This window comes from Antechinus flavipes, chromosome 4, assembly GCF_016432865.1.
Source record: "Antechinus flavipes isolate AdamAnt ecotype Samford, QLD, Australia chromosome 4, AdamAnt_v2, whole genome shotgun sequence".
Taxonomy (NCBI): domain Eukaryota; kingdom Metazoa; phylum Chordata; class Mammalia; order Dasyuromorphia; family Dasyuridae; genus Antechinus; species Antechinus flavipes.
This window is the reverse complement of record NC_067401.1, coordinates 434,824,293-434,843,185: the sequence shown is the minus strand read 5'-3', so window position 1 is coordinate 434,843,185 and position 18,893 is coordinate 434,824,293. Positions and strand designations below refer to the sequence as shown.

General features: G+C 36.4%; 1 protein-coding gene across 2 annotated transcripts in view; it reads left to right on the top strand.

Annotated features, from left to right (window-relative positions):
* NOS1AP (nitric oxide synthase 1 adaptor protein) overlaps nt 1-18,893 on the top strand; it is a 371,378-nt gene that overhangs the window by 263,820 nt on the left and 88,665 nt on the right. Inside the window, exon 4 of one of the 2 annotated variants that reach the window (XM_051999131.1) lies at nt 1,135-1,208. In XM_051999131.1, the coding sequence (XP_051855091.1) occupies nt 1,135-1,208 (74 nt within the window). The remainder of the gene's footprint in view (nt 1-1,134; nt 1,209-18,893) is intronic. The other variant, XM_051999132.1, reaches the window with a different exon arrangement.

Genomic DNA, 18,893 nt, shown 5'->3' with positions numbered 1-18,893 from the left:
CCATCTGGGGGAGGGGATTTGGAATACAAAGTTTTGCAAGGATCAATATTGAAAAATTATTCATAGGTTTTCTAATGTTTTAAAAATAATAAAGAAATACAATAAAAAAATTAAAAAAGTAATTTTTAAAAAAGAAAAAAAAAGTTAAGAATTTTCCAGAAGTGAAATGGGCTATTGTGGGAAGGGGCGGGTTTCCTCTCAATGAATGTCTTCATAATGGAATGATAAGGCAAGGAATGGCACATTGGAGGATCTGAATTCATATTAACCTCAGACACATAATAGCTATGTAACTGTGGGCATGTCACTTAACATTGATTGTCTCCTCCTCCCCCTAAAAACAAAACAAAACAAAATCCAAATGATTCCTTATTAAGTTTGTTCTACAGGATATTCACATTCATTTATATATTGGATTGGTTGACTTCCAAAATCCTTTACCATGATTCTGTGAAATGATACTTTCTTGTGGTCCTCTTTGTAGTTCTTCTGTCCTGAGTTTTTCTTTTTGTTTTTCCCTTCTTCCATTTCATTTGTTAGGAACCCTCATTTGTTTGCATGTTCACGTAAGAATATAACTGGGGTGTCAGTGTTCTTTTATCTCAATTATAACAAATGCAGATTTTTTTTGTGTGTGTGTGTTTTTTTTTAAGAATGGGAAGTTTCTTTTGGCTTGTTGAATTCCCAAAACCTTATCCATTGCCTCCCAGAAGGTACTCTCACTTTTGTTTCTTTCTTTTTCCTTTAGTGTTTTAGACTCCAATATATATGCATCCTATGTATTTGTGCATATGTGTGCATGTATGTAATTATGTATGCATGCACATGTGTATGCATGTGTGCATTATTTTGGTTAGCCCACTCTAACCTAGATTTCAAGATTGCCCACAGTTCCCATAGGCATCCCCATCCATTTTTGCCCCCAGCATTCTGGAGAGGCTCTCTCCTGACATGCTTGAAGGAAAGTGATTAGACCAGGTACTTGACACTTGGCACTTTCCCTTCCTGGGCAATTAACTCAAGAGATCTTAGAGGGAAATGGGGGTTAAGAGTATAGTTGATGTAAGCATTTCTGTCTTAACCTGCCTACTGGTTCTGTAGCTGAGGATAACGCCTTAATTTATTCATTTACAGCTTCTTTTATTGCAGAAAAAGGAGTGGACCTGGGATGAGAGCAAGATGCTGGTGATGCAAGACCCCATCTACCGGTAAGAATTCCCTGTGTGCCAGTGGAACCCAGGTCCTTGGCATGGGATAAATAAGCAGTGTTCAGAGTAGCCTATTGCATCACTTCACGTTGCTTCCACTGTTGATTATTCCGGAACTCTATTTCTTCTTCTGGATCTGTCTTTCCAACTGAAAGTAAAAAGAGAAGATTCTGCTTTATCACATAGACAAGAGAGGAGGGCCATTCTTGTTATTAGGTGAATTGATCCATCTAAATTCTATAAATAGAAAGATATAAGCATCTAACCAGTCCATGCTTCTGTCTCAAATTCACACATTATGTTTTTTTAATTGATTAAAATATGTCTACTATGTCACGGAGTATGCTAGGTGCTGGGGATAGCTTCTGCTCCCAAAGTTTACAATCTTAGAAGTAAAATAACTAAAATATAAGTTAAGACTATATAGGAAAGATCCAGGATGAGTGGTGTAATGACTGGTGAGGGCATTTTAAAAGGAGAAGATAACTTATTTGAGTTATTCAAGGCAGGCAGATACCTCCTCTAAACTTTAAGAAGAGGTCAAGTAGGGGAAGATAATCAGAAAGCATCCCAGAGTGCAGGGAAGGGTAACATGCATAAATGACTTTCAGGCTTGAAAGGGCAAACCACTAGGAAATGGAAAGTTGTCTGCTGTAGCTGGAACATAGCTTATAAGGAGGGAAATGGCATGTGATTGTCGGAAAGGCAAATGAAAGTCAATTGTTGAGGACTTCAAATGCTAGACTAAGGAACTTGTATTATTTTGGGTAGGCAATAGGGGACAACTAAACTTAAAAAAAAAACAAAAAACAGAGGAATGATATTGTCAGTTCTATGTATCAAGAGGATTATTCTGGAAAAAGTGTTAAGAATGAATGGGATACTACTTTGCAGAGATATAGACCATTATGTATATGTTGTTGGACTTGGTGAGTATGTTGACTCATTTGCTAAGCCTCGCCCCTCCCCCCCTTTTTAATTCTTTGTTATAAAGATATGACACTGAAAGAGTAAGAGAACAGGATATACTAGGAAGAATACAAAAAACATTTAAATGGAGTAGACAATTCAAAAATAGAAACAAAAGAGAAAATGCTAAAAATCAAAGGAGAAATGGATCATTTGGATAAACAGACTAGGGGGTTGCTTCTTTGATAAGACTAACAAAATTTTAAAACCTCCATGTGAAAAAATATTCTTATTTTCAAGATGTACAGGTTACTAATCAATATGTAAGAATAGAAAATATTTCCTGGAAAACACTGTCAAAGAATATGAACATTAAACTGCTTAAGAGGAGGTATGACACAGTATAACAACCATATGAAACAACATTCTAAATCATGAATAGAAAGAGAGATGCAAATTAAAACAGCTCTGAAGTTATGTCTCATTTTTGCACTCAGAAAATTGGCAAAGATGACAAAAATGGCAAGAATTTATATTAGAGAGCTTGAGGAAAAACAGGCACACTAATGTATTGTTAATTAAAGCTCTAGCTCGATGTAACCATTCTAGAAAACAACTTGAAATTATATAAACTGACCAATATATCCATAGATAAGAACTAGTGGGAGCTTGTTGGAGAAGACAGGTTAGATGTGATACATCTGGAAGTCATTCATACAGAGATTATTGCGGAAGCCTTGGGAGTAAACATCTTGCTACAATAGAAAGTCATGAGACCTAGATTCATAGCTGGGTGATCATAGGCAAATGAGTCATTTAACTTCTCTGATCTCATTTTTTTTTTTTTTTTGGTTTTCAAAAAAGGGATGCTAATATCATATATGATTTTCACTATAGCATTGTCAGAAAGAGAATATTGTGTGAATTTTAAGGATTATCTATATATGAGTTTTTATTTTGATGGGTTTCAATTTGTTTCTGTTGGAGTTTATTCTCTCCTTTACACTGAAAATTATCATCGGTAAGAAAGTTAAGGTTGAAATAAAAATGCATTCTGGCATCAAATGATGTCACCATGCTACCACTTTTTTTTTTTTTTTTGATTTCACTTCTTGAGAGACCCTTGTCCTTTCTCTATTGATCAGTAAAAGAATGAAAAGTTTTGTTTAGGCAGTTTCTAGGAATCTTATGATCCATGGGATAACAATGACAGAAAAGCAAAGAACATTTTTGACCAAAGAAACAAAAGGAATGTAATCTAAAGTTCCTGGTGGTACCCTGAGTTTGCTTTCCATCAATATAGAAAATTTAGAGATAGCTGTGGGTTAGTTTAAGTTTAGTTTGGAAGGTAAAATATTCTCCGGATATCCAGGAAGTCCCTAGAATAGGCCTGATTAATAGTACATTGTTTAGCATATAGTAGGTGTTCAACAAACATTTGCTACATAAATTAATGTCCAAGGAACTATTGTTTTAAGTTATTATCTGGAAGTCAGCAGCTATTTGCTTTCATTAGCTGCCTAGCTGACTCCTAGTTTAGTTTTGAGTAAATCAGAGACACACTGTCTAGATGTCAAGTAATGTCCAGTTTTTAAAGCAAATATTCTTATTTATTCATCCTTTTATTGAATATTTGAGTTTTCACCATATGAAAATTTCAAGTCAAATGTTAAAACCAAGCAACCGGATTTTAAAACAAGTATGCAAATGAATAAAGTCCAGCTTTCTATGAATTACCTAGGGATCAATGGACTGATTCTCTGAATAATGGTATTTGGAGATTTTTGTCTCCATATGTCAGGCTGCCCCAAGAGATTTCATTTTCAAAATCTTCACATTTAGGATATTCAGAAGAGCAACAAGACTTCCTAGTAGAGGGAGGCAGGAGGTCAAGGCCACAGATTTCTCATAATTCAGCCCTGAAATTCAACATCGCCAGTGGGAAACAAAATCATCTTTACTTAAGGAAGAAGTCTGGAAAGTAGGCTACCCTGATTTTTCTCACTAATTCCAAGAGGCACACATTCTTTCTGCAACCAGCTAATTTGGTGGCTTTTGGAATAAAGATTATCTTGTTCCCCTTTTCCATGCCTAGAGGTAGAGCCCAGGGCAGTGGCAAAAGTGGTCGCTAGCTGGGAGGTTTTTAGAGCTCTGAGGAAGGTTTTTCCTCATGTACAATATGGTATTATGGGGTCAGCTATAAATAAGGCTTCCTGAAAGGCAAGAAGCATAGGGATAGGTTGTATATTTTCATTCATTAATGGAAGACCAAGCCTGATTATTTAAGAGACTGGGAAATCCCAGAGGTAAACAGACAGGTTGTAAAAGTAATACTGTGTGCTTTGACTGAGCATTACTCATCCAGTCAATAGGGATTGAGGGCATTGGTAGAACCAGTCAGTGAAGGATGAATCTAAAAGTCCAATAAACAGGTTAAGAGAAAAATTCTTGGGTATCAGCCAAAAATTTATCATTTGTCATTTTCAAGTGATTCAGGAGTCCCTGCTCTTTTTTAAACTTAAATATGAAGGGCTAAGGGCAGCTAGCTAATCCTGGAACCAGGAAGATTTATTTTCTGAGTTCAATTCCTATCTCAGATACTTGCTATGTGACTCTGGGCAAGTCACTTAACTCTGCCTCAGTTTCCTCATCTGTAAAATGAGCAGGAGAAGGAAATGCAAACCATTTCTGTATTTCTACCACAAAAACCCCAAATGGGGTCATGAAAAGTCAGACATACCTTAAAAGAAGAATCAAGAAACAACTACATGAAGGACTAGCCTAATCTTCTTGATCATTAGATGAGTTACTGCTATGTCTTCCTCATCATCCCTACTGCCTCCTAAATGGGAGGAAGCTATATTCAGATGATGGTGGACAAAGAATGATTTTGGAGATTTTTTTCCCCATTCAAATTTACTGTTACTTCAGATGTTTGATATACGAACCCAAAACACTCATTTTTCCAGATGTCATATTGGTCTTTTGATTCTGAAAGCATCCTAATATTAGAATTTACCATTCATTCTTCAATTGAATATAAATATTCACTGTATGTATTTGGATGTGGAAACCCTCCATTCTAAAAAAGCCTGCAGTTCTTATGAGGAAGACAAGACTGATATATGGGAAGTGATTAAATATGAAACAACTTGAGAATAACCCAAGGTGATACACAATAAAGAACTGAAAAGAATGTAATTAAGAAACTTGGAAGGGACTACTATTGTATTAGAAAAAATGATAAATATGATGAATGCAGAGATGCCTGGGAAAACATATAAACTTATGGAAAATGGAGTGAATAGAACCAGGAAAAGTGTATTTACAACATTGAATTTGAATGTTAAAAAATTACAATGACTTCATTTTGCCCCAAAGGAAAGAGGTGAGAAGACACCTCTCTCTCTCTCTCCTCCTCCTCCTCCTCCTCCTCCTCCTCCTCCTCCTTCTCCTCTACCTTTTCTTACCTAGATGCAGAATGATATATATAATGTCAGACTTGAATTTTGCTGCAATTTTTCTGCCTTCTTTGTATAAGGGATGGCTCTTTGGGAGGAGGAAGGATCCTTTTAGAAATGGAGATGTTACAAAAATAAAAAGTAATAAAAATATATTTTTTAAAGTGGCATGGAAGATATATTATGGACTTTGAATGGCTAGAAAAAAAGGAAAGGGTGTCATAGGAAAAGATAAAGTAGAAAAAAAAGCAAGATGATTGTAGGAGAAAATGACTTACTCAATTGTACTATAGCAGAGGACATATGTTATGCATTTTGTAAATGTTGAATGATTAAGTGAGTCATGGAAATTAAAGATGAATAAAATAGAAGCAAATTATTGAGGGCCTTGAATCCCAGATAAAGTAGTTTAAATTTAATCAATAGCCCCAGAGAGCCTTTGTTAGACTTATAAATAAGGAAATGGCATGATAGAAGTGATCTAGATATATTAATGGAACATCATTGTGTGGGAGAAACTCTTGGGTAAAAAGGTAGAAAGACCAATTTGAGGTTATTGAGGTAATCCAGGCTAATGTAATGAAGCTTGTATGGATTAGAAAGCAGAAGGAGTGAACCCAAGAGATATTTCAAAGAAAGAATGAATAGGATTTAGTGATTCATGGGTTTAAAAAAGGAGAGGTTAAAGATGCTTCATAGGTTCTGAGTCTAGGTGCCTAGGAAAAGAGTGGTGATGTTATTTTAAAAAAACTAAGATTTGGAATATAACCTTCCTAAAAGGAAAGGAGTTCAGTTTTAAATATATTGAACTTGAGACGATCATGGGATGTTCAGTATGTCTTGTTGGATGTTCAAAAGTGAATATGGTATTGGAGAGTGGCTGAGGTGTTAACTTTGGAGGTGTGATTAATCATCATATAATAGGGCATGGTTCAAGGTATAAGATTAGTGAGAGAGAGGCTGAATGGAAAAGCACAAAGTTGGGACTGATCTTGGAAAGAATATTGAACTTGGAGTTGGGAAACAGCTTTGTTCATATCCTAGCCTCTGACATTTACTAGCCCTGTGATCTTGTACCTTTTGGAACCTCAATTTCCTTATCTACAGGAGGCACAGAATAACATCTGTAGCACCTGCCTCAAAAGACTTATCCAATGAGATAATGTTTATAGGTGACTACTTACGAAGATGGAGCAATAACCTTAAGTCTACCTGGCCTTGGCAGTGCTGTAGTTCACAAACAATGCTGGCTGTCAGATAACAGTCTGTTGGTCAGAAATAACAGTTTTGAGACAATAATGATGTACATACAGACCACTCCTCAGTAATGTCTCTAAGCCACAAAATTAGCATATCAGTGACATGAAGCATCTGATCTCGCTCATCTTTTCCCTGTAAATTTATCTTTTTGATCCTGTGTTATTTTCCCCCCAATTTTAAAAGCATGTCATTTTAAAAGGTTTTTAAATAGTATTTCCTTCCCAAAATAGATGTCAAAGCAATTTTTAGCATTCATTTTTACAAGATTTTGAGTTCTAAATCAATCTCTCTCTCTCTCTCTCTCTCTCTCTCTCTCTCTCTCTCTCTCTCTCTCTCTCTCTGTCTGTCTCTCTCTGTCTCTGTCTCTCTCTTTCTCTCCTCTCTCCCCTTCTAGAAATGGTAGACAATTTGATATAGGCTATACATGTTCTATCTTGTGTGTGTGTGTGTGTGTGTGTGTGTGTGTATATTAGCCATAGTTGTGAAAGAACATAACAAAAACTGTGAAAAAGACTTAAGTGAAAAAAAATAAAATTTGATCTTCATTGAGCCTATCAGTTCATTATCTAAAGATGGGTAACATTTTCCTTTGTTAGTGTTTTGCACTTGTATCATTGTGTTGCTGAGAAGAGTAGAATCATTCACAGTTGATTGTCACACAGTGTTGCTGATACTGTGTATACTGTTTTCGTGGTTCTGCTCATTTCACTTTGTATCAGTTTATTCAAGTCTTTCCAAGTTTTTCTTAAATCTGCATGCTCACCATTTCTTAATGCACAATAATATTGAATTCATATATCAAATTAATTCAGCCATTCTACAATTGATGGAAATCTTGTTATTATTTTCCTTTTTTGTCATATTAGCCAATCTAATAGGATTGAGGTGGTACCTCAATTATTTTTTTAATTTGCATTTCTCTAATCAAAAGTGATTTATAGCACTTCTTTTTTTATGGGGGCTTAAGATCAGTCACTTTATTTTTTTTTTAAGCTTTTTATTTTCAAAACATATGCACAGATCATTTTTCATAGCCTTGTGTTTCAGATTTTCCTCTCTTTCCCCCCTACCCCTTCCCCTATCTTTGCTAAATTATTTTAGAACTTAGCCCACTTTAATTGGCATTAAAATTATAATAAACTTTGCCCCTTGACTTTGGAGATGGATCCAAGTCTGCAAATTCTTTTGAGATAACTTGTGACACTGGTTTGGAACCCCAATATTTTTGAAGTCTCCTTTGAACCCCAACATTGGCATTCTGAAATCCTTGAGCTGCTATGCCAGTGTAAACTATTATTCTTCTCTTGAAACTCCAGTCACATTTAGTAGAAAGAGGGAGGGAGAGTTACCATCAATGGAGAATGCTACAGAAACATGCATTTATTATTAAAGAGCCTACTGCGGTGAACGCTTAACAGAAAGAGAACATAAATCAGAGAAGCAGGAAAAGAAGGTCTTACGATGTTATAGAAGCTAAAGCTGGAGGATTTTGAAAAAAACTGATCTTTTATTTTTCTTCAATTAGGTGTAAAAACAATTTTTAACATTTATTTAAAATTTTTTGAGTTCCAAATTTGCTTTCTCCTTCCCCTTCATGGAGGAGAAGGACTATTTGAGATGGTGGAGGGGAAATGACAATATTACCTAAATGAATAAATCCAGACTGGTAAGAATAAAAACTGAGGAAAAAATACTATCACTGACACCAAGGAAAATTTTTGGTGATTAGATTTAAAGCCATGTAAGTGAAATAATAGATAATGACAGGCAAAGAGTTAAGAAGGCTGGAGTTTGAATCTTGGTGGATAAAAGGTTGGTTCTGGAATCAGGAAGACTTTCTATGGAATCTGATCTCAGATCCATACTAGCTGTGTGACCCTGGGTGACTCACCTACCTCAATTTCCTCAACTAGAAGTTGGGGGGTCATCATTATAGCCACTTCTTAGAGTTGTTGAGAGGATCATATCAGAGTTGATATTTGTAAATAACAACACAGGGTCTGGTATAGAGAAGGTGCTTAATAAATGTATATTTCCTCCTCTCATATACTCACTAATCAAGTCATTCAACTTCTCTCTGCCCCAGTTATTTTTCCAAATAATAACACCTACTTCACTTGGTTTTTATGAGGGTCAAATGAGATAATATATTTAAAGTTTTTTTTTTTGGTGTGTGTGCAAAATTGAAAGCGTTAAATAATGCTAGCTGCTATCATTGAGGATAAAAGCTGGGTTTCAGGAATTTAATGATAAATTAACTAGGAAGGACACAGAGGCAGTTAAATGTGTCCATGCAAGGAAGAGATCATCTACTATAATCCTCTAATTTTATAAATGGAAAAAAGGAAACTGAAAAGATATGTAGGGACTTGCATCTTTGAGAACAAAGTACAAACAATAATCTCTGTGAGCATTAGTTGCATAGGACCTCAGAATTTATCCAGGTTAATCCCTCATTTTATAGATAAGAAAACCTAGTAGAGGATAACTTAAGAAGGTGAGATTTTTTGCCTCTAGGTCAGTGTTTAATGTGAAGTGGCCCAAGACTCAAATATATCCTGTGGGGAGCTGGAAAGAGTTCAGACCTTTGGACCTGTGGGCCAATTATAATCATTGTGCTGATGAGGAAACAGTGTTGTTCACCTGAACAATCTACAAGTACAGGACCTGTAGGTGTTTGTGGGAACAAGTGAGTTTAGCTTGGAGAGCAGTCATTAAGATCTTAGTGATAGGATTTGGAGAGAGGCTTTACCTTATTTGGAAAGGGCAGCCAGGTCAACTGAAGAGATGTTTGTCATTTTTTAAGGGAGGAAATACCTAACACAGTTAAACACAGAATTGCTTCTATGAAGAGTAAAGTGTTGAATTTTAAAAATATATATTTATTGAGCATAAGAATTATGCTGAACACAAGATGAGAATTGGGATTAGACTTGGGTCTAATAACAAGCAGCTGCTGTCCAAGTAAGTGAAGGGAAGAAGGTGAGTGATAGGATATAAAGTTTGGGACTGGTAGATAGCACAAGGACAAGCACATGGAGTTCTCAGAAAACACATTTCAAATTCTGCTTTAACCTTCCATAAGACCCAAACATAGAGCGAGACTTCTGCTCCTTTTCCATATATCCATCTCTGAGAGGCGGTGTGACACAGCAGCTGGAGAGCCAGCCTTGAAACCACAAGAACTGGCCTCCAGTGACCTTTGATATGTGACCAGCTATATCAGACTGGACAAGTCACAAGCTCTTGTCATTCTGGACAACTCTCCTTAAGATTCTAGAAGTTGCAAAGCTGGTGTCCTTTTCCAGGGTTCCTTAGATTGGTGGAATCATAGACATTAACCCCCAACCCACCTTTCCAGAAGCCCACATCCTTCATCCTAATCCTGGATTTTCTTCCCTTGCATTGTTGCCATGCTCTGGAGAGAGCTTCAAATATACAACATAGGGTGTAAGAGAGTAGAGATGGAGAATCTTGCAGCTGACAGTGGCAACTTTCAGTTTTCCTCCAGAATGATAGCTGGAGCTAAAGGAATCCCCCTGCCTCCCAGCCCAGCATGGTCTTTTGGGTCAGTATCTGTCATTGAAAGAAACAAGTCTGAATTCATGTTCTTCTTCCCTTCCCCACCTGGCAGATGTTCCTAAGCCTTCCTCCCCTGCCTTTGGAAGATTGATAGTTGAGGCTACCTGCCTGTCTCCAGAAATCTTCCTCCTGGAAAATAGCCATCCTCTGTAGCCATGAAAAATGCTTTATGTTTACCTGATACCTTTATTCTACATCGTACTCAACCTCTTCTATCTGCACTCAAAGCATCTATGCTCCCTGCATGATGGATGGAGAACCTGAAGGGGGAAAGCACATAGAGGCATAAAAGTATGAAATCTTAGGGCTGGAAGAAACTAGAGTTTATCTGCGCAGTCTTTCCATTGGATGGAGAAGCCAGACATGGACCATCTTAAAGTTCAAATGTGTGTAGCATTTTACATTTTAAAAAATGATCTTGCATATTTTGATTCTCCCAGGTCCATGTAACTTATAAATAGTACAGTGTTATTGTCCTGAAGCTCAGATAAGTTAAGAAGCTTGCCTGTGGTCACAAAACAAATGTTAGAATGGAAGCACCAGCCCAAGTCTTCCAGTTTTGAATCTAGTGCTTTTGTACTTTGCTTCTCAAAGGAGACCACACTTAAAAAATGGTGGAAAGTGGTGGGGTTGGACCTAGACCAAAGAATGAGCTGCAAGAAAACTGAGCAGTGTGACTGGAGTCCTTCTAGATACAACAGTCCAAGGCAGGAGATTTTCCCATTAGGGAGTAGCAGCAGCAGCAGCAGCAGCAGCATCCTTAGATGGGCATAGCAGCTTGTAAGAGAGAGCTAGAGATGAAGTGAGGATATTTCTGAATTTCCTATTGATGCTGTCATCTAAACAGATGTAGGCCCTGCAAACATACATCTGCGTTACCAAAAATTCTCTCAAGGTTTTTTTCCCAAATATTTAGGTTCCCCTAGTTAAGGAGTTTTTAATCTTTTTTTGTGTCATAGGTTCCTTGGAAGTCTGGTGAGATCTATCTATTCCTTCTAGGAGTAATCTTTTCAAATTAATAAAATAAAATATTGTAGAATATATGTTATAAAGTATTATCATATGTAATATATAAGTATATAACATAATTATGAAATATAAAATAGTACAGAATATAATAGTTATAGGGAAAATCATTTATACTGAAATATAATTATCTATATTTTTTTAATTTCACAAATTCCCAATTGAAAACCTCCTGCCCTAATGCAACTAAAGATTATTCAATTTACAAAAAATCTAATCTTGCAGAAGGCTTGAGTGCAAATACCATCTGAGATGTTTAATATCTATGAGGTTGGGTAAATCATTAAACTTCCCTCAATTTCTTGATTCACTGGTCTCTGGAGTTTCTCCCAACTATATCCAGGATTCTTCATTCTAAGAACACATCTATTGTCTAAAAATTACAATAACCCATTGCTTTCCACCAATATTATATCTGTTATATACATATGTGATATATATATATATAATATATATATATAATTTTTTTCCTTAAAGAGAGACATAGATGAAATAGAAAGATAAATGGCTAAAGGTAGTTGAAAGGACTGGAATAAGGACAATGGCTTACACCAGAGTTCTACTGTATTGACTATTGGTACCCAGGAGATGACCTTGTGTTTCCTAAGTTGAAGCCAGACAAGCATAAGCTGGAGAGTGTTTCAGTACAGATCCAGCAGTGAACAGATGTCTTGACCATCCGAAGTCTGTCCTGTGACTTGAGAGCCTCATTTCCAGAAGGTTGGTCACACAACACTTTGCACACACCAGGCATTTAATATATGCTTGCTGATTAATTGATTAACTTACTAAAGAGCAGCGCCATCAGCAAAACTTCAGTTTGGGGGAGAAAAGTAGGAGGGGAATGGAAATAGAGAATACTTCACAACAGGAAGCACAGACAGCTGTCAGAATGATTAAACTGAGCCAATGTGGCAGGTCCCACAGGACCTAGCCTGAGAGAGCATCTTTAATACTAATAATGATGGAAGATCCAATTAGGTTAAAATAGAAAACCTCACAGGCATAATTAAACATTGTCTACACGCAGGTAATAATTATACAGTGGAGGAGAGAAAGGGGTGGGAGGGGACTCTCAAGCACATTGGTCCAACAGACCAAGAGACAGTTTGGTACCATAAAAAAGCATTATTCTTGGAGATACAGGATTCGAATTCCAGCTCTGCCACTTACAGCCTGGGTGTCCTTAGCAAGCCCTTTAACTTTTCTGGGACTCAATTTACTCATCTGTTAAATGAGAGAGTTGTCTTTTCTCAGTTCTAAACCTGTTTAAACCTATGAGCCTTTGAGACCTGAATGAATTCTAATATAAACCCAGCAAAGGATTTGATGTTTTGCGATGTTGCACTTTTCTCCATCTGAAAAGAATAGCAATTGTGTTTCCCATAACTGATGCTTATCAGACTGTTTAGAGAGTCTCTTGAGAGGAGAATGCAGTGCAAAGTAATACGGATATACTCACTTGATTGGCTCTGCTAATGTAATACAGACTCACAGAACCTGTGTCCCAGAGGGCATTGTTCCAATCTATATCTGAAAAAGAAACCTCTTTTATAACAGTGATGTGTGACCTTCAGATCTTACTTGGAAGCCTCTAGAGAGGGAGCACACGCCTCCTGATTCAACCATTCTACTTTTGAAAATCTCTGGTGGTTAATCACCCTCATCCCTAGCACACCCTTCAATGGCCCCATTGCCTGCTTCCCATGGGTGAAGAGTACCTGCTTTCAGAGGGATGCTAACCCTTACATGAGTACCTCTGCTGGAGGTGCTAGGACTCCACTTCATTTAGACCTTTTAATCCATTGTCCTCACAATCCGGGATCATATACCCTGTGATTGTTCCTCAACCTTCTCGGTCTCTTACTACCTGCCTTGTTGCTTTCCATGATAGCATTCCCTGACATTTCTGACAGACAACAATTGAACATAAACAGGAGTCTACTTCTATTGGTTATCTCCCCTAAATAGAATGTAAACTCCTTAAGGGCAAGAACTACTCTATTTTTGTATTTGTATTCCCCATACTTAGCATATGATGAATCTTTTATAATTTTTTTCCCCACTCCAGTGAATGTCCATTCCTTTAAAAGCCTTAGATGTATTTTTTAGCCATCTTTCTCCCATCTGCACTGGTACAAGTTGATTATTGGTCTAAGACTTTAGTTTTATCTCTACTAAATTTCATCTTATTAAATTCAGCCAATCCATTCTCATCTGTTGATCTTTTTGAATGTTGACTTTTGCATTCAATATGTTAGCTAACCCTTCTAACTTTAGTTCATATACAAATATATTAACATGCCATTTCTGCCTTTATCTGAGTCAATAATAAAAATGTTTTAGCAGCATAAAACCAAGGACAGATTCCCAAAATACTCCATTGAAGAACTCCTTTCAAGTTGTTATTGAACTCTTCATTACTATTCTGGTCATAGTCACAGTCACTTTAGTATTGTGTTATAGAGTTTTGCCAGGAATTAAATCAGATCACTAGTCTATAGTTTACAGACTTTTAATTTTTAAAAATTAAATTAGAATATTTGCATTTTGTAATCCTGTAGCACATCTCTTGTTCTTCACATTTTTCAAAGACCACTTTTGATAATGTGATTTCAGCATTTGAGTCCTCAAAATTCTGAGGATGTATTTGTTCTAGACCTGATGATCTGAACTTATCAAGAACAGTTTAGACACAGTCTTAAAATAGTCATAGGTTCTAATTAGTATTGGGTTTCATTTTTCACTTTTGTTCTAGTCCTCTCTATTTCAAAGAACATCATCCTTGGTGGACGAAGCAAAAACAGAATAAGATTTGAGCAGTTCTCCCTGCCTTTTTTCTTTCATCCAGCACTATTGTTGATTCACACATAACAATGTCCTGATTTGTATCTTGCCACTGGACCCAGCTTTGGAGGAGGAAATAAGACTAGTGATTTTGCACAGTCCTCCCTCACTCAAAATCCGTTCACTTGCATGTCCCAGTATCATCTGCCTGATGTCATGGTCTTCTCCAAGAATGAAAGATAAACAATAACGGCTACAACAACCAGCAAAGATCCAATGCCTTCTTTTATCCTCCATTTTCCCCCAAGATAGCAATAAAAAGCTTTCTTCCTCAACTTTAGCATGTTTTCTATTCTTTACACTGTTCCTACATGTTCTTGCATTCATCTTCCATTTATTTGCCTTGCTTTTTCTTTCCCTGTCTTTTTAAAATTTTAAGTTAGCTGAAAAATTCTCTGTGCTTTTTAGACAGCTCCTCTTTTTTATTTCATTAGAATTGTTTCTGTTTATTCAGAATTTATCTTGGATATCTTCCTATTCATCATGGGCTAACTTCCCTTGTAGAATTATCTACGAGATCCTACCAATCCTTTCCCCCCCCAAATCTTGGCAAGTCTTTCTTCAAATATCCAAGGCACATATCAGAATCAGCCGGGATTTATTCTTCTCAGAACTTCTAAGGTGAAATAGTTTCCCACTTCCACTCAAACCTTGAGTTCCTTCTTATTGAGAAGAATCTAGTACAGAATAGCAATCCCTCTCCTTGGTTTCTTCACTTTTTGTTAGGTGAAATTTTATTAAGCTAAGGCAAAAATGAATGAGATGCTCTACTTTTGGCAGAGAGGGAGAGAGTTCCAGCAGAGGTCTGAATAATTAAAATTCTCCAATGCTATTGTATTAACTCTCTGTACCAGATTTAGGATTTATTATCCTTGTTCTCTCCAGATAATCTATAGTGACATTGTGGTAATGACATAGCCTAATATTTCTCTCTTCATTGTTCTTCATATTGCTCCTTTCTTCTAATACCAAAATTTCCTCACATGAGTATATCTCAATATATTTAATACAATATGCTTCTATCCTTTTACCTTTAATTTTTTTAAATTTTGAATACAGTGTACTTATTGAAAGCTTTACTTCTATCATTAGTCCTACTTTACCAAGTATTAGAACTATGAAGTCACATTTGCCCCCTGAATTGGTATCTCTAATTAAATTTCATTGTTGCCTATATTTTCTGCCTTTGTATATTTGTATCTGAGGCCATAGGTTTTATTGATAGCCTCATTCTTCAATTTTTACTCTTATGAACTTATGTATATCTCAATTGCTATTCTTCCTGTACTATAGAAGACACTTTCTGTACTATAAATACTATTTCTAATTTCATGAATATATATAGACAGTTTCCTCTCTTTTAGTGCAAAGTCCTTTTGATGATATTTTCAAGATAATACAAGTAAAAGGACCAGCTAGGTGTAGGGTACAATGGATAGACTAGTGGGCCCAGAGGAAGGAATCTTTAAATCTGGGCGCCTATGTATACTAGCTCTGAGACCCTGGGCAAGTGCCTTGAAATGGTTTGCCTCAGTTTCCTCATCTGTAAAGTAAGACAGAAATGGAAATGGCAAACCACTCTATATGTCTGCCAAGAAAACCTCAAGTGGGGTTATGAAGAATCAGGTATTGTTGGACAGTAACAACAAGAAGTATATTCTTACAAGTCCTTGTTAGATATACTCCATCTCTGGCCAAGGGCTTGTCGTTTCTGTATCATAAGCTGTGGTTTGATAAATTATTACTAGACTCTGACCTTGGTATGTATATTGTCCATGTTGGCATAAATTGTTATGATGTCATCATAAGAAGACTGTACAGATCATTTAAAACAATTCAGTGTAATAACAATAGCAGCAGAGTCCAAGTCAGAATTTCTGGTTTTGACCCCCAACTTTGCTAGTATAACTGGGCAAGTTATTATTTAACTTCTTTGGTCTGTCATTTTCTCTTCTACAGAGTAGGGAGGTCTGTTGAGATGTTTGTTAGGCAATTCAAAAATCTGAAAATTAGTTCAACTCCTTTATTTATGGATAGGGAAATTGAGGGGATTGTCACACAGGTAGTAAGTGATAGAAATTTAGTAGGTTCTACCTATATAAATATACATTATAATATAATATAAATAAAATAATATAAAATATAAATAATAATATAGAATATAAATAATAATATAATATAAATGTATAATAATAAAAATATAGGTAGAACCTAAGGTTTATAATATAATATAAATAATAAATAGTAGAAATTAAGGTTTGAACCTTAGTCATGTGATTTCCAAAACAATGTTCTTTCTACTTTCCCACATTGCATTTCATTTGTATCAGTGAACAGAGCTAGTGTTTGAACCCCAGGTTCTTTGATTCCAAAATCAGGAGTCTTTTCTGTTTCAACTAGAGGCAGTGCCTTTGAGACAACATCTTTGAAAGAAAGACAAATATGGAGAGAGATGTGTGTATATGTATACACATATACATATCTATATATACATATAATAATTATATAAATTTCATTCATTCAAACACATTGTTTAGTCATTTTTCAATCATGTCTGACTCTTTGGGACTCCCTTGGGGGTTTTCTTAGCAAAGATACTGGAATGGTTTGCTTTTTCCTTCCCCAGAGAAAGTGAGGTAAACAGGATTAAATGATTTGTGCAGGGTCACCTAGCTAGTTAAGTGTCAGAAGCTAGATTTGAATCAGTCTTCCTGACTTTAGGCTCGGTGCTCTATCCACTATAACACCTAGCTTTCTGCATGTCCATCCCTCTTCTCTCCTCCCAACTTTTCACCTCCAATACCCACTGTGAATACTAGTTCAAAAGGGTGGCCAAGGGCTGGCTGCATAGGCAGTCCTGAGCTGCTCTTTTTGGAGTCAAGGTGAGTCTAAATTGGGTGCCTGCCCTTCAGAGGGAAGCCAAAAAAAGCTAATGAGATCTCTTGCTGCATTAATGGAAGCACACAATGTCCATGATGACGGAGGTAATAGCCCTGTTGTATTCTGCTGTGGTCAGACCATGTTCTAAAAACCAGGTCGCCAAAAAAATCTATTGAAAATGAATTCTGGAAAAAAAATTAAAGAAATATGATCACTACTGTCAAATAGTTGAAGTGTCATTATGTGGAACAGGAAATTAATTTTTTTTCTTGTCTCAAAAGGCAGAACTGACATAATAGGTCACAGTTGCAAGGAAATAGATTAAGCTTTTTCCAGGGAAGGGCTACATGATAGTTTGGGTTGCCCAGGATGGAATGGGCTGCTTCTGTAGCTAGTTAATTCTCTGATACTAAGGATATCCAAGTGGCGGCATTTAATGGATGACCATTTTGGGGGGATATTGTAAAGTCTATTCATGCTTCATTTAAGGACTTATTCATTTATATGAACTCTCAGGTGTCTTCCAATTCTCAAATTCTATTGTGCTTACCATGTAGCCTGATAGGGTAGCTATCATGTACACAAATAACTACAGTGCAAAATTCCATAAAATCTGGGAAACCTGAGTTAAAAGGAAGGGAAATAGTTTGCTTAGACTTACTCAGTGATTCATTGGTAGAGACCCGAATATGATCCAGGCTCTTCCTGCTTTTTGGTCTGCCTCTGAAAATACACCCTCCTTTCTCCAGTTGGCTTGGCTCCACTGTCACCTTCCCCCAGACTTGTACTTTTGAGCTCTCTATTACTGAAGGCCTCATTATCCCATTTTGTGGGTCATCCAGCCCTCTGACTTATTTTGCTTCATCCTCCTTGCTGTCAGCCTCTTGGCTCCGATTCTTCCTAATTCATGAGCACTGAAAGTAAGTGGAGGAAATGAAGGTACATTAAGTGGTAAATCTGTTCATTTTGCTTCTTGCTAACAGCTCTGGCCAAAGATTTTTTCAAGGCAGAGTAAAAGAGAGGAGGGAATGGGGAATAGTAGAAGGGCAACTGTGGAATGGACAAAATGAAGTTCATCTGGAGAACCTCATTTATTTGTGAGTGCTAGGTTTCCCATTAGCATAAAATTTCAAATTGCAAATGGTCATTTGTTGTGAATAGGGTGCATTATTAGATCGTCATCTTTCAGAGATGCAGACTGACCTTCCAAGCCAAGACCAGTGGTCTAATACAGTGCAGTAGCAGTTCCTGTCTATTTTCTTTTTCTTTTTCTTTTTTTAAGAAAAGGGTGGGGGAGAAACGCAAAGAGAAAGTTTTGTCTTGGCAGGAGCACATGAGCCCAAATTTTCCAATTGCCTTTGCTTAGAGATGGAAGGACGAAGATCCAAGGAAGCAATTGACCTTGTCACGCTGATGAAGATGGATTTAACGAGCTAAATGCAAAGCAAAAACCCATAACTGCTGATGAACTTGATCCCAGGAGACACTTTAGTCTCACTGACTGTCTTCACCCACCCCTTCCCTTATTCCTGCCTGGATGAAGGAATATATATATATATATATATATATATATATATATATATATATATATATATATAATATCATATTTGTACTGGTTTGGCAAAACCCATGTGAATCATCAGCATCATTATTATTAAGACAAATTTATAATGTTTTGTTTTTTAAAGCACTTCCCTCACAAATAATCCTATGAGCTTGA